This window comes from Solanum stenotomum, unplaced genomic scaffold (assembly GCF_019186545.1).
Source record: "Solanum stenotomum isolate F172 unplaced genomic scaffold, ASM1918654v1 scaffold15813, whole genome shotgun sequence".
NCBI lineage: Eukaryota > Viridiplantae > Streptophyta > Magnoliopsida > Solanales > Solanaceae > Solanum > Solanum stenotomum.
In genome coordinates this window covers 30,787-47,570 of record NW_026023743.1, presented here as the reverse complement: position 1 = coordinate 47,570, position 16,784 = coordinate 30,787, and the positions used below count along the sequence as shown (strand labels likewise).

At 32.4% G+C, this 16,784-nt stretch overlaps 1 protein-coding gene and 1 long non-coding RNA gene across 2 annotated transcripts; one reads left to right on the top strand and one right to left on the bottom strand.

Annotated features, from left to right (window-relative positions):
* Positions 1-304: 304 nt before the first annotated feature.
* On the top strand, positions 305-16,524 carry LOC125850286 (disease resistance protein Roq1-like). Its single transcript, XM_049530137.1, has 8 exons — positions 305-715; positions 7,565-7,632; positions 7,853-8,024; positions 8,223-8,930; positions 9,764-10,051; positions 11,086-11,875; positions 15,504-15,949; positions 16,033-16,524. Exons 1-8 carry the CDS (start codon positions 305-307, stop codon positions 16,522-16,524), a joined length of 3,375 nt encoding a protein of 1,124 aa, XP_049386094.1.
* LOC125850282 (uncharacterized) lies at positions 4,986-7,510 on the bottom strand. The gene is made up of 2 exons (XR_007444772.1): positions 7,390-7,510; positions 4,986-5,024 (listed from the first exon to the last, which is right to left on the bottom strand). It is a non-coding gene; the product is annotated as an uncharacterized LOC125850282 (long non-coding RNA).
* Positions 16,525-16,784: the final 260 nt, after the last annotated feature.

The window sequence follows — 16,784 nt, the reverse complement described above, 5'->3', positions numbered from 1 at the left end:
TCTGTTTCAGTTCTCTTTAATTTCCCACAATAATGAAAAAGGTACAATTTTATGAGTTCTTTAATATAAAGACTAGGAATAGTGAAGTATTTGTCTTTTCTTTCTTTATTACCAGGTTGGTCTACTCCCCCTTTCTCACTCTTTTTGACCAAATTATGCATTCACATTGCTGAGAAATAATTTTGCCAATTGGACTTCAAATATTGCTCTTTATTAAGCAGCACAACATTGAACAATTTTATTTTCTCACCATATACCTAAAGCTGAGAACTTGCCTGTTAGTCTTTAGCAATATTCTTCAACAATGTCTCATGCTTCTTCTTCCAAAGTGTGCAAGTACGATATCTTTTTGAGTTTTAGAGGTGAAGATACTCGTAGAAACTTTGTAAGTCATCTATATAAGGCTCTGGAACAAAGAGGAATCCGCACTTTTAAAGATGATGAGCGACTAGAAACCGGAAAATCAATTTCTGAAGAACTTTTGAAAGCCATACAAGAGTCTAAATTTGCTATAGTGATATTTTCAAAAAGCTACGCAACCTCAAGATGGTGCTTAGAGGAGCTTGCACACATCATAAAGTGTAAAAAGGAATTGGAGCAGATTGTGATTCCAGTCTTCTATGATGTGAGTCCATCAGATGTACGCCATCAAAATCCCCCTTTCGCTGATTCATTTTCCCAACACGAGGTAAAATACAAAGATGCTATGGAGAAGGTTCAGAGATGGAGGGGTGCATTTGTGGAGGCAGGGAAAATATCAGGCTATCATTTACTTAATCTCTTTATCAAGCGCGAAAAAGGACCAAACTTTTAGCTACAATTCCACACAATCATCAGCTATACTTTTACCGAAAAAGGAAAACAGAGACGTATATGATTGTTTGATGATGTAATTAGATTTTAAAATGTTATAATTCATAATAAACATTATTATGTGTTTGTTTTAGATATTAGTCTATGACAAGACTTTGCTTTTATATTTACTTACTCTGAGATTATTTTCCACTGTAATATAGGGATGAGGCAGAGTGCATCAAGAAACTAGTTGATGACATATTTCCAAAGTCACTTCAAATTATTTCACCTTTCCCGGAAAGCTTAGTGGGTATGAAATCTCAGGTTGAGAAAGTAACCTCATTATTAGATATGGAATCAAATGATGTTCGCTCTATTGGTATTTGGGGTATGGGCGGCCTCGGTAAAACAGAAATTGCAAATGTTCTACATCAAAGATACCGTCATCAATTTGAAGCTGTTTGTTTTCTTGGTGATGTTGGAAAACTTCATCAGAAAAATGGACTAACATGGCTACAACAAGTCGTCATTTGCAAGCTCTTGGGTGAAAAATTGACTCTAACTAGTGAGCATGAAGGGATGAATATTTTAAAGAAAATGCTTCGCTGGAAGAAAGTTCTGTTCATCATCGATGACGTAAACCATCAAGAACAGTTGGAATTTTTGGTTGGAGAGCCAGAGTGGTTTGGTAGGGGTAGCAGAATTATTTTAACAGCAAGAGACAAGAACCTGTTAATCAGTCACGTTGGGGATAACGTGTATGAAGTCCAACTATTATCTGAGGATGAAGCACTTGAATTGTTCAGTAGACATGCTTTTAGAGAAAGATCACCAAAAGAAGATTTTATGGAACTTCGAGAGAAGTGGTGAAGCATGCTGGTGGACTCCCTTTAGCTCTTAAAGTTTTGGGTTCTTCATTTTACGGACGAGACAAAAAGCACTGGAGACACATAATTGATCGGCTGAAGAGAATCCCTCACAATGATATTGTGAATTGAAGAAAACATTTAATTACATTTCAAAATATCTAAATGATTTTGTTGTCACATATATTGGTCAAATAGTTGCGGTACAAAACAATAAATCTATTGTGATATACCTTTTTTCTGTAATTCATCTTCACTAACCATATGCTATTATGTATTATGAACATTCTGAAGTGAAGAAAACATTTAATTACATTTCATCCATGTGTTAAATTTGAAACGACAAAAGGATGCAAGTATGGAACCATAAAAAGCAAATATATCACAGAATTAGTAGAGATATTGACATTATGTTTTTTTTTTTTCTTTTCTATGGAAACAGAAATTGAGCAATTTGGATCTAAGGGAAAACTTTGGGTTAGCAAACCCCTAATTTTGGTGATATGCCAAACTTAAAGAAACTAATTTTAGATAGGTGTTCGAAATTGACATAATGTATTATAAGTGTATTTAAATGTATGACAGATGTATTATTCATTAATAAAATTTGTTTTATATGTGTTTTATAAATTGTTTTATCTAATATGTATTAAAACTGTATTACCGATACAAATAACAACAATAATATGGGGTCTGAAGAGGATAGAGTATATGCAGGCTTTGCCATTACCTCGTAGAGGTAGATATGTTGTTTTTGAAATACAATAAACAACGTATGACACGAACCACAAGGGTACAACTCATACTACAACATGCATTAATAAGCATACACCTTAGCAAGGCAAGACAAGCCTATATCCCTAGTAACCTATTATTAATCATTTCTTCCTATCCAGAGTCATGCCCTTAGTAATATAAAGTTGCATCATGTCATCTCTCCCAATACTTTTTCGATCTACCCATTCTTCTCCTCATACACCTGTACATTCAGGCTCTCATATATCCACTACACATGCCCAAATCATCTCAGTTTCTCTTCCCTCATCTTAACGGCCACTTAGATCACTCCCACTTTCTCCCAAATGCAAAAAAAAAAATAGTTTTGAAAAAATTCTTTATTTCCATTCACTCTTTTTTCTTTTTTAATTCTTATATTACACTAATAATAAAAGAAAAAAAATATAAAAATAAGAAACTCAAATAATGACAAGTAAATAGATTATAAGAGAGATATTTAAAACTCAAATTAAGCATTGAATCAAAGAAGTCAAAAAAAATTATATGTGAGAAAGAACAAATATACTCTTAACTTTGCTAAAATAATTATATATATCCTACACGAATCTTTAAAAAATAAAAATTAATATTTTCATTAGCATTAGAGGAAAATGACATATGTGAGCCTTTTTTTATAACTAGTTTTTGGACACGTGCTTCTCACGTGTGTTCCATACAAGTAGTTCATACAAAATAAATCATATTAAAAATACATTGTAATGAATAATAGAATAAAGTGAAAAAGTACAAGCTAAAATAAATGAATAGTCAGCTTATATTCAAATGACTTCTTCGTTGAACAATATTAGATGATTAAATATTATTTGAAACTACAAAATTCAACAACTAAATTTATCTAGATAGGTAAAATGTATAATGAATTATATTTTGAGCAACATTTTGTATTGATATATTACATGATACTCTTTCATAAGTAATGTTCTTGATGTGTATTCCATTTGTTGTTTTGATTACCGATTTTAACGGTTAGAGTAGTTTCATTCATCCACTTATAATTATATAATTAGGAGAACATTAATAAACATATATCACCAAAATATTATATATGAATACCTGTTCTTTTTCATTTATCCACTGTTAGTTGTACATATTCTTGATTTATGAATTCATTTATATAAGGTGATCATTGAGCATAATTTGATGGAATAGATAAGATCATTCATTATCAATTAAGTTAGGTAACTAAAGAAAACCAAAAGTTTTATTGTTGGAGACGAAAAGACTTAAACTATGATACAATGTTCTTTCCAACCTCCAAACTATATATACGTATAGCCATTGTTATGAGATTTATACATTGCAAGTACAAAAAACCTAAGAAAAAGAATGAACAAAAATTACACAAGAAAATGTTTTGTTGAGAAAACATTGTATTCTAAATTACTACATATTAAGATAATATGCTATAATAAGTATTGATAGATGAACAAATATAACAGGTGGAAGCTTCAATCAAACTAATAAATGTTGGAATGTGAAAAGGTTGTATTATAATTAATATTGAGGAAATTTGCTACTATAATAATTACTGGCAGATGAACCATCTATTACTTATTCGGTTCAATGCAAATGATTATTAATAAATTTTATATTTTAAAATTATAGTTGCCGGACTTTTAATGTTATCTTTATATAATTAAAATATTAAGTATTATTTATTAAGATATTTGATTAAATTTATATTTAATATTGGGATAAAATGATAATTCAACTTTTCATTTTAGAGTTTTCCACTTATAATAATATATGATGATGAAGAGTAATAAAAGACTTTTGTATATATATAACAGTGACATTAAAGATATATGTTAAAAGGTATATCATACCCATTTTCATGTCATGAATTAGGAAGATGATAACAAGTTTCCTATATAGGTCTGGAATAATGAAAAAAGGTGAAGTCTTTACAACAAAATGATGATCTAACCCTTCAGATGTTATTTATTTTCTTAACTACAACAACTTTGTCAATTGTTATGAATCAGTCTCAAATCCATTATTTTAACTGCAATTTGTTTTTCTTTGTCTTTCTCAACATTTCCTTTTTGACTAAATCAGGTCTACTCCCCTGTTTAGCCTTTTAATTTCTCACAAATAATGAAAAAGGTACAATTTTGTGAATAGTGAAATAGGTGAAGTCTTTAATATTAAGCTGAGAATTTGCTTTGTCTTTTCTTTCTTGTTGACCAGGTTGTTTTAATTTTATATAGTAACAGATGAATGGAAGTTTCCCCATACACCAAATTATGCATTCACAACAAATATATTTTCTCAACATATACCCAAAGCTGAGAACTCCTCTGTTGGTCTTTAGCAATATTCTTCAAAAATGTGTCGGGCTTCTTCTTCCAATATTTGCAAGTACGATGTCTTTTTGAGTTTTAGAGGTGAAGATACACGTAGAAACTTTGTGAGTCATCTGTATAATGCTCTGGATCTAAGAGGAATCCGCACTTTTAAAGATGATAAGCGACTAGAAACAGGAAAATCAATTTCTGATGAATTTTTGAAAGCCATACAAGAGGCCAGATTCGCTGTCGTAATATTTTCAAAAAGCTATGCATCCTCAAGATGGTGCTTAGAGGAGCTTGCACATATCATAAAATGCAAGAATGAGCTCAGGAGAGTAATAGGATCTTAGTTTAGTTAAGGTGTGTCTCTAAAATTTCGATCATAGTCTAGGGGGTAATATAATATGAGGTCTGAAGAGGATAGAGTGTATGCAGGCATTACCACTACCTTGTAGAGGTAGATAGGTTGTTTCCGAAATACAATAAATAACATATGACAAGAACCACAAGGGTACAACTAGTACTACAACATGCATTAATAAGCATACACCTTAGCAAGGCAAGACAAGCCTATATCCCTAATAATCTATTATTCACTTCTTCCTATCTAGAGTCATGTCCTCAGTAATATAAAGTTGCATCTCTCCCAATACTTTTTCAATCTACCCATTCTTCTCCGCATACACCCTTATAACCATGCTCTCGTACATCCACTGCACATGCCCAAATCATCTCAGTTTCCCTTCCCTCATCTTGACGGCCATTGAGGTCACTCCCAATTTCTCCCAAATGCAAAAAATAATAATAGTTTTTTTAAGAAAATTTTCTTTATTTGCATTCACTCTTTTTTCTTTTTTATTTCTTATATTTTACACTAATAATAAAAGAAAAAAAATAAAAATAAGAAAATCAAATAATGATAAGTAAATAGATTATAAGAGAGATATTTAAAACTCAAATTAAGCATTAAAGAAGTCAAAAAAAATTATAGGTAAGAAAAATCAAATATATTCTTAACTTTGCTAAAATAATTATATATATCCTACACGAATCTTTAAAAAGTATAAAATAAAAAATAAAATTTAAAAATTAATATTTTCATTCGCATTAATGGAAAATGGTATATGTGAGCTTTTTGTTTTTTTAATGATGAAGAGTAAAAGATATATGTCAGTCAATTTTTAAAAGGTATATGTTATACAATTTTTAAAAGGTATATATCATTCTCATTTTCTCTTTTTGGGCTTAAAAAGTATTTTGCCTTTGGACTATCTCCAACCCAACACTAAATTTTACATCAAATTCTAAATTTGGTGTAAGATTTGGTGTTTTGAGCTTCAACCCACACCAATTTTTACACCAAATTTGGTGTGTGAATAGTGTTACACCAAATTTGGTGTAACATAATTCATCACACCATTTCACTTTTTGAATATTTTAATATTATTTCATTATACAAACTTTTAATTAAACATTATATAAATGGTATGTTTAATTAAATCTCTTGTATATTTAATTTTTTTTTATGTAATATTTTTATAATATTAATTTTAGATATAAAATTTAGCTTTTTTATAAATTAATTTTTTATATATGACTTTTTAAAAAAATTAAATTTATGTTAATTCTACTATAAATTATAATTGGATATAACTACAATTAACCTTCACAAAAATTAAAAATGCAAACATTGCTTATTTTGAACTACGTAATGCATTAATAGAGCATTTATGGGAGCACCGTAGTGATCTTGAAAGTTGAATATTTATGTAGAATTTAAAATAATTTTTTTCAATTATGTAATGTTTATTTAATTGTATTTCATTAATGATTTCACTTTTATTTGTATTATCCATTATTATGTATATAATGTATAATATGGGAGCACCATAGTGATCTTGAAAGTTTAATTTGTCAGTGCAATACTGAAAAAGGCTACAATTATATGTCATGAATTAGGAAGATGATAACAAGTTTCCTACAGAGGCTTGGAATAATGAAAAAAAGTAAAGTCTAGTCTCTACAATAAAATCAGTAAAAATATAATTTTAGTTTTTTCTTTGCCTTTTCTGGTATAAGGGCCAAGTTATGTCTTCTTGTCTGTTTCAATTCTCTTTAATTTCCCACAATAATGAAAAAGGTACAATTTTATGAGTTCTTTAATATAAAGACTAGGAATAGTGAAGTCTTTGTCTTTTCTTTCTTTTTTACCAGGTTGGTCTACTCCCCCTTTTTCACACTTTTTGACCAAATTATGCATTCACATTGCTGAGAAATAATTTTGCCAATTGGACTTCAAATATTGATCTTTATTAAGCAGCACAACATTGAACAATTTTATTTTCTCACCATATACCTAAAGCTGAGAACTTGCCTGTTAGTCTTTAGCAATATTCTTCAACAATGTCTCATGCTTCTTCTTCCAAAGTGTGCAAGTACGATATCTTTTTGAGTTTTAGAGGTGAAGATACTCGTAGAAACTTTGTAAGTCATCTATATAAGGCTCTGGAACAAAGAGGAATCCGCACTTTTAAAGATGATGAGCGACTAGAAACCGGAAAATCAATTTCTGCTGAACTTTTAAAAGCCATAGAAGAGGCCAGATTCGCTGTCATAATATTTTCAAAAAGCTATGCAACCTCAAGATGGTGCTTAGAGGAGCTTGCACACATCATAAAGTGTAAAAAGGAATTGGAGCAGATTGTGATTCCAGTCTTCTATGATGTGAGTCCATCAGATGTGCGCCATCAAAATCCACCTATCGCCGGTTCATTTTCCCAACATGAGGTAAAACACAAAGATGATATGGAGAAGGTTCAAAGATGGAGGGATGCATTTGTGGAGGCAGGGAAAATATCAGGCTATCATTTAATAAATTTCAAGTAAGCTTTCTTCTTCTTTTTCCGGTTTCTCTTTATCAATAGGAAAAAGGGCCAAACTTTTTAGCTACAATACCACACAATCATCATCTATACATTTACCCAAAAGCGAACAAATATCCTAGGAAAGCAGAGATGTAATTAGATTTTGAAATGTTATAATTCATAATAGTCTTTGCTTTTCTATTTATTTACTCTGAGATTATTTTCCACTATAATGTAGGGATGAGGCTGAGTGCGTCAAGAAATTAGTTGATGACATATTTCCTAAATCACTTCAAATTATTTCACCTTTCCCGGAAAGTTTAGTGGGTATGAAATCTCAGGTTGAGAAAGTAACCTCATTATTAGATATGGAATCAAACGATGTTCGCTCTATTGGTATTTGGGGTATGGGCGGCATCGGTAAAACAGAAATTGCAAATGTTCTACATCAAAGATACCGCCATCAATTTGAAGCTGATTGTTTTCTCGGTGATGTTGGAAATCTTCATCAGAAAAATGGACTAACATGGCTACAACAAGTCGTCATTTGCAAGCTCTAATTGACTCTAACTAGTGAGCATGAAGGGATGAATATTTTAAAGAATATGCTTCGTTGGAAGAAAGTTCTGTTCACCATCGATGACGTAAACCATCAAGAACAGTTGGAATTTTTGGTTGGAGAGCCAGAGTGGTTTGGTAGGGGTAGCAGAATTATTTTAACAGCAAGAGACAAGCACCTGTTAATCAGTCACGTCGGGGATAATGTGTATGAAGTCCAACTATTATCTGAGAATGAAGCACTTGAATTGTTCAGTAGGCATGCTTTTAGAGAAAAATCACCAAAAGAAGATTTTTTGGAACTTTCAAGGCAAGTGGTGAAGTATGCTGGTAGACTCCCTTTAGCCCTTAAAGTTTTGGGTTCTTCATTTTACCGACGAGATAAAAAGCTCTGGAGACACATAATTGATCGGCTGAAGAGAATCCCTCACAAGGATATTCTAGGAAAGCTTAGGCTTAGTTTTGATGGTCTGGATAAAGATGAGAAGGAATTATTTCTGGATATTGCATTTCTAGAGTTTGCAGGCTTGAGTGGATATGATTTTTATCTTTGTGTGAAATCAGTAATGAGAGACCCGAGTCGTGGTTTTCTAGTAGATTGCCTTGTCGAAAAATCTCTATTATCCATGGACCTGTATAATAGTATTGTGATGCATAATATGATAAGAAAAATGGGAGAAAATGTCATACGGGAAGAGTATGCTAACAGCAGAATATGGCTTCCCGAGGAAGTTTGTGACCTTTTTACAGGAAAGTTGGTAAGCAATATTTAATGTAATTAATAATTTCGTAAGCTCATAGTTAATTTTTTTTGTTTCATTTTTATTTTTTAGCCATTAAATATATGTTTCATTATTTACAGATAGCAGAAAAGGTGGAAAGTCTATATATCCCAAACGATTACTATTATGAAGATGATTTTGTCGATTATAGCAATATTTTCAAGAGGATGCAAAGCTTNAAGCACTTGAATTGTTCAGTAGACATGCTTTTAGAGAAAAATCACCAAAAGAAGATTTTATGGAACTTTCAAGACAAGTGGTGAACCATGCTGGGGGGCTCCCTTTAGCTCTTAAAGTTTTGGGTTCTTTATTTTACAGACGAGACAAAAGGCACTGGAAACCCATAATTGATCGGCTGAAGAGAATCCCTCACAATGATATTCTAGGAAAGCTTAGGCTTAGTTTTGATGGTCTGGACAAAGATGAGAAGGAATTATTTCTGGATATTGCATTTCTTGATATTGCATGCTTGAGTAGATATGATTTTGATATTCGTGTGGAACTAGTACAGAGATATGTGAGTCGTGGTTTTCTAATAGATTACCTTATCGAAAAATCTCTGTTATCCATCGACCTGAATAATAGTATTGTGATGCATAATATGATAAGAGAAATGGGAGAAAATGTCATACGGGAAGAGTACGCTAACAGCAGAATATGGCTTCCCGAGGAAGTTTGTGACCTTTTTAAAGGGAAGTTGGTAAGCAATATTTAACAAAATTAATAATTTTGTAAGCTCGTAGTTCTATTAATCTTTCTTGTTTCATTTTTATTTTTTAGCCATTAAATATATGTTTCATTATTTACAGATAACAGAAAAGGTGGAAAGCCTATGTATCCCAAAAGGTTACTATTTTGAAGATGATCTTGTCGATTATAGCAATATTTTCAAGAGGATGCAAAGCTTCAAAATACTCATAGTTGGTGATGGAGCTTTTAGCACAAATTGCGCTATCACTTATCTTCCTTCCAGCCTGAGGTTTATTGATTGGCGGGGGTATCCTTCAATTTCATTGCCAGAGAGCTTTGAACCATCACAGCTCGCTGTGCTTTGTTTATGTGAAAGTAGGCTTGTTGAACTTTGGCCAATATCAAAGGTAACACTCTCTTACAAATATTAGACATCAACTGGAGTTGTTGCAAAGTTCTTGTACAGAATAATGGAATAATAATTCTGAACAAATAGTTGTAATTATAGAACATCATGTATATAATGAGGTTGAAACAAATGCTTTGATAGGTCAATGCATGTAAATTAATCCATCCATGATTTAAATGCTACTTTAAATAAATGTTCTGATATACACAATTAACACCAAATTTTTATTTATTTTTGGTTATCAGTCACTTGAAAGTTAAAATTTTGTTCTTACAAGTACAAACTTCATCACAAAATTAAATATATAATCTCTCCCTCTCTCTTTTCATCACCTTTCTTTTCCCAATTAAATCTTCAACATATTTAGGTGGAACCTAACTTTGTTGACATTCACGATATAAATGAAGTACTTCATCACAGTCGTAATGTATAGTAATTTACTTCTTGCAATTATATCTACCTAATAAAGAACTTGCAAGCGCACCCAAGGGTGTGTACTAGGTGTCAAAGAAGTGGATTGAGCGCTATGAAATCTCAGGTTCAAATCCCTGTATTAGTGGAGTGTATTACTAATACTATGGATTTCTAGGTATTAGTAATGCAATTGAATTCAATACATTTATTAGCATGGCTAAAGACTCAATTACCCCTCAAAAGCATTTTTACATCTTTTACACCATAATTGTGGAGGATATTTTTGTAAATAAATATTTTTATACAATGGATACTATTTTTAATACTCCAAACTAAACAATGCATGAGAAATAATCTATACATAACTAATGCAAGCATTACTATACACCCTATTGAGCATTGTTTTTATACACTCTACCAAACGACCCCTAGGTGATTTCTTTCCGTCTGTTCTAGCTTTGGTTGATAGAATTACCTGGGACTCCCTCTTTTCCACATTTTCTTCAGCCTTCAATGATCATAACAACCTTCTCTTCTCTTTTTTTTTTCCCATAAAATATTTCTATTAGGAGTACTACTTAAGTTAACTAGTTTTTCGTTTTTTTTAAATGAATACAGAAATTGAGCAATTTGAAGGATTTGGATCTAAGGCAAAGCCTTGGGTTAACAAAAACCCCTAATTTTGGTGATATGCCAAACTTGGAGACACTAGATTTAAGGGGGTGTGTGAATTTGGAAGAGGTCCATCCCTCTCTTGGACACTGCAGAATGCTTACTTATTTGAGTTTGGATGGTTGTAGCAAACTTAAGAAGCTTCCAAAATTTGTCTGCATGGATTCTCTTGAGGAACTCTATCTCAGTAAATGCACAAGCTTACAAGAATTTCCAGAAATCTGTGGAGATATGCGGCGCTTATCAATACTCTCTCTAGAATCCCCCTGGATAAGAAGCTTACCCCCGTCTCTTAGCGGCATTAGAGAGTTGCATTTGGCTGGTTGTGAAATTCTTGAAAGTATTCCAGACACTATTCAAAATCTTAGTTTTCTCGAAATTTCAGATTGCAATAAACTTGCAACACTGCCAAACAGCCTCTTTGAATCACAGCAATTGGAAGATCTTGAAATACACCGATGTTCTGGATTGGTAAAGCTCCCCTCATCTCTTGGAGTTCAAAAGAATCTCCTTGGGTTAGTGATAGATAGATGTGAGAACTTAAAGCTTCCAAGCTCTATTCAGATGGAATCCCTTGAAGATCTCACGATATCTAATTACCCAAAATTAGATACATTTCCACAAATCAATGGAGATACGCATTGCTTGTCAGAACTGAGTCTGAATTCTACTGGGATAAGAGAAGTGCCTTCATCCATTGGGAATCTGAGCGGCCTCACTCAGCTAAATCTGGATGGTTGTGAAGATCTTGTAAGTCTACCAGACAGCATCTGTAATTTGATGAATCTTGAATGGCTTTCCCTCAGAGGCTGCAAAAAGCTAGAGAAGCTTCCAGAAAACATTTGTTATTTGCAAGAGTTAGATATGCTTGAGGATTTAGGATCTTTGGACTTTTTGGAAAAATTGGATTCAAGTGGAAGCAATATTTCTTGTTTACCAAAAAGCTTCAAAGGATTACGCCTTTGGTCTCTGGACGTACAATTCTGTCAGAATCTTAATGAACTGCCATCAGGAGAGCTACCCCCAACTTTAGAAGTGCTATTTGCAGATTATCATTTAGCCTTGAAGAGCATAAGAGATCTAGTAATTAATTGTCTTAAGCTGCATAGGATCGTAATATCAGACTGTGGAGCCGATTCAAGTGAACAAGTTAATGTGTTCCTACAGCATTTTCTCAGGACATGCATCCAGGTTTTTATCTCATATATGAATGTTGAATATTCTCGTCAAATTGATTTCTAGTAGTAGTAATAATAATTTCTATTCTATTGCATGCAGTGTGACTTCCATCAAAGGGATTATTTTATCATTTCTTTTCGTGATCAAGTCAGAATTCCAGAGTTTTTCAATTATCATCAGTTGATAAATCAAAAAAAGATCTCAATTGATCTGAACCCATCTTGGTATACCGATAAATTCATGGGTTTTTGGTTATGTTACGGTGCTACTGAACGGGACAAAACATTAAAAGCTACATTGATCAGCAAATCTGACCCTGAAAGAAAATATTCCTTGGAGTATAACATCATCTATCGATTATTTCTGTTAATGTATCCTTCCATTTGGTTCTTGTACATGCCATTTGAAACATTGTGGAATGGTTCTGGCAATAAAGAAGGGAAGAATCCAAATGATTATTACATGTTGGAGCTATCTAGGGAAGAAGTATGCTGCTGGGGAATTCGCCTGGTGTATGAACAGGAAACAATGAGTGATAGTGGTCATAGAAAAAAGAAAAGAAGAAGCAATGAGTGAGGCAAAGGTCTGTTTATATGTAAAAGGTTGTTTGGATGTGGAGAGACATTTTTAATTTGAAAATTAATACTTCTTAAAAATAATTGAGTCCTATGGGAAAGGGTATGCGATTTTTAGTTGGTGTTTGTCCATATAACTTGTGTTCGTTAGTTTTCCTTTTTAAAAAAATAAAAATTAATGTATGAACATTGATTTTTTTTTGAGATTTTTTTTAAATGTATTTTTACATGAATAATAACCGACGGAAGTGCTTCAATATTCTTGTTTAAACATTTAATTAAATTAAATAATATCATGTATTTTTGTTTTTTTCATATCATCCCGGCTATCTTGATTTAACACAAATACTCGCTTTCTAATTTTTAATTTAATTCAATACGGATCATTTTAAAAAAAATGCATCTTCAATAGGAGTAAAAAAAAAGCTTGTTTATTGCTAATAAACACTATTAAAGAAAACGCTAAACTCCGTCAGCTTGTCAAGAATCTTTGTTCCATTTTCCTCTTGATCAAGATAAACCTAAAAATGATATATCTGACCAAATAAGCTCTTATAAACCTCAATAGTTAAGAGTGCGGTTCTCTTCTTTTCTGCTTATATCTTTGATGAGGTCAGTTTTCTTTTCTGCTTTTTGTGTGTTTTTTTCTAAATTATTACGATTTTTTTCTTCAATTTCTGGGAAATTTCTCAGTTAGGGCGACGAATTTATATCAATTTTCCGAAAGGTATGATTAAGTTAAGATTTAAATTTATGCCCCAATTTGGTGCTCATTAGTTTAATTTGTCAGTGCAATTATATGTCATGAATTAGGAAGATGATAACAAGTTTCCTACAGAGGTTTGGAATAATGAAAAAGGTAAAGTCTTTACAATAATATCAGTAAAAATGTAATGACTTTAGTTTTTTCTTTGCCTTTTTTGGTGTAAGTCTTCTTGTCTGTTTTTATACTCTTTAATTTCTCACAGTAATGAAAAAGTTAACATTTTATAAGTTGAAATAGGAAGATGATAACAAGTTCCTCATAAAGACTAGGAATAGTGAAAATGGTGAAGTCTTGTTCTTTATTATTAAACTGGAAATTTGTCTGTCTTTTCTTTCTTTTTGACCAGGTTGGTCAACTCAACTGTTTCACTCTTTTTGACCAAATTATGCATTCACATAGCTGAGAAATAATGTTGCTAGTTGGGCTGAGAAGTTACCTGTTAGTNGTATAGTAATTTACTTCTTGCAATTATATCTACCTAATAAAGAACTTGCAAGCGCACCCAAGGGTGTGTACTAGGTGTCAAAGAAGTGGATTGAGCGCTATGAAATCTCAGGTTCAAATCCCTGTATTAGTGGAGTGTATTACTAATACTATGGATTTCTAGGTATTAGTAATGCAATTGAATTCAATACATTTATTAGCATGGTTAAAGACTCAATTACCCCTCAAAAGCATTTTTACATCTTTTACACCATAATTGTGGAGGATATTTTTGTAAATAAATATTTTTATACAATGGATACTATTTTTAATACTCCAAACTAAACAATGCATGAGAAATAATCTATACATAACTAATGCAAGCATTACTATACACCCTATTGAGCATTGTTTTTATACACTCTACCAAACGACCCCTAGGTGATTTCTTTCCGTCTGTTCTAGCTTTGGTTGATAGAATTATCTGAGACTCCCTCTTTTCCACATTTTCTACAGCCTTCAATGATCATAACAACCTTCTCTTCTCTTTATTTTTTTCCCCATAAAATATTTCTATTTGGAGTACTACTGATTTATTGTTTTTTTTTTTTTAAAAAAATGAATACAGAAATTGAGCAATTTGAAGCATTTGGATCTAAGGGATAGCCTTGGGTTAACAAAACCCCCTAATTTTGGTGATATGCCAATCTTGGAGACACTGGATTTAGAGAGGTGTTTGAATTTGGAAGAGGTACATCCCTCTCTTGGACATTGCAGAATGCTTACTTCTTTGAATTTGGCTTATTGTGACAAACTTAAGAAGCTTCCAAAATTTGTCTGCATGGAATCTCTTGAGGATCTCGATCTCCGTGGATGCACAAGTTTACAAGAATTTCCAGAAATCTGTGGAGATATGCGGCGCTTATCAATTCTCAATCTAGGATCCCCCTGGATAAGAAGCTTACCCCCGTCTCTTAGCGGCCTTAGAGAGTTGCGATTGGATGGTTGTGAAATTCTTGAAAGTATTCCAGGCACTATTCAAAATCTTAGTGATCTCAGTATTTTCAATTGCAATAAACTTGCAACACTGCCAAACAACCTCTTTGAATCACAGCAATTGAAATATCTTGAAATAGACCGATGTTCTGGATTGGTAAAGCTCCCCATATCTCTTGGAGTTCAAAAGAAGCTCCATTGGTTAATAATAACGAGATGTGAGAACTTAAAGAAGCTTCCAAGCTCTATTCAGATGGAATCCCTTCACTATCTCGTGATAGGTAATTCCCCAAAATTAGATACATTTCCAGAAATCAAAGGAGATATGCATTGCTTGAAGGACTTGACTGTGAAGTCTAGTGGGATAAGAGAAGTGCCTTCATCCATTGGGAATCTGAGCGGCCTTAAATCTCTCCATTTAGAAGGTTGTGAAGATCTTGTAAGTCTACCAGACAGCATCTGTAATTTGATGAATCTTCAACAACTTTTCCTCAGTGGGTGCAAAAAGTTAGAGAAGCTTCCAGAAAACATTGGTGATCTGCAGGAGTTTGATATGCTTGAGGATTTAGGATCTTTGCACTCTTTGGAAAAGTTGGATGTAAGTGGAAGCAATATTTCTTGTTTACCAAAAAGCTTTAAAGGACTCTTACACCTTCAGCATCTGAACATACAATTCTGTCAGAATCTTAATGAACTGCCAGGAGAGCTACCCCCAAATTTAGAGGAGCTATTTGCAGATTATCATTTAGCCTTGAAGAGCATCAGAGATATCGTAATTAATTGTCTTAAGCTGTATAGGTTCGTAATATCAGCCGTCTCAAGTGAACAAGTTAATGTGTTCCTACACCATTTTTTCACGACAGACATCCAGGTTTAAATCTCATATATGAATGTTGAATATTCTCGTCTAATTGATTAATTTCTAGTAGTAATAATAATTTCTATTGCATGCAGTGTGACTTCCATCAAAGGGATTATTTTGTCATTTATTTTCGTGATCAAGTCAGAATTCCAGAGTTATTCGATTATCATCAGTTGATAAATCAAAAAGTGATCTCAATTGATCTGAACCCATCTTGGTATACCGATAAATTCATGGGTTTTTTGATAAGTTATGGTCCTACTAGACTATACTCAGGATTAGAAGTTACATTGGTCTGCAAATCTGACCCTGAAAGAAAATATTCCTTGAAGTATAACCTGTATGGATATTTGATGCTCATCGATCCTTTCATTTGTTGCTGGTACATACCATTTGAAACATTGTGGAATGGAAAAGGCAATAAAGAAGGGAAGAATCCAAATGATTATTACATTTTGGAGTTTTCTCACATGTTCTGGTGGGAGACCAAAGTAGCAGCATGCTGGGGAATTCTGCTGGGGTATGAAGAGGAAGCAATGAATGATACTGGTCATGGAAAAAAGAAAAGAAGAAGCAATGAGTGAGGCAAAGGTCTGTTTATATGTAAAAGGTTGTTTGGATGTGGAGAGACATTTTTAATTTGAAAATTAATACTTCTTAAAAATAATTGAGTCCTATGGGAAAGGGTATGCGATTTTTAGTTGGTGTTTGTCCATATAACTTGTGTTCGTTAGTTTTCCTTTTTTTTAAAATAAAAATTAATGTATGAACAATGATTTTTTTTTTAATGTATTTTTGCATGAATAATAACGGACGGAAGTGCTTCAATTTTCTTATTTAAACA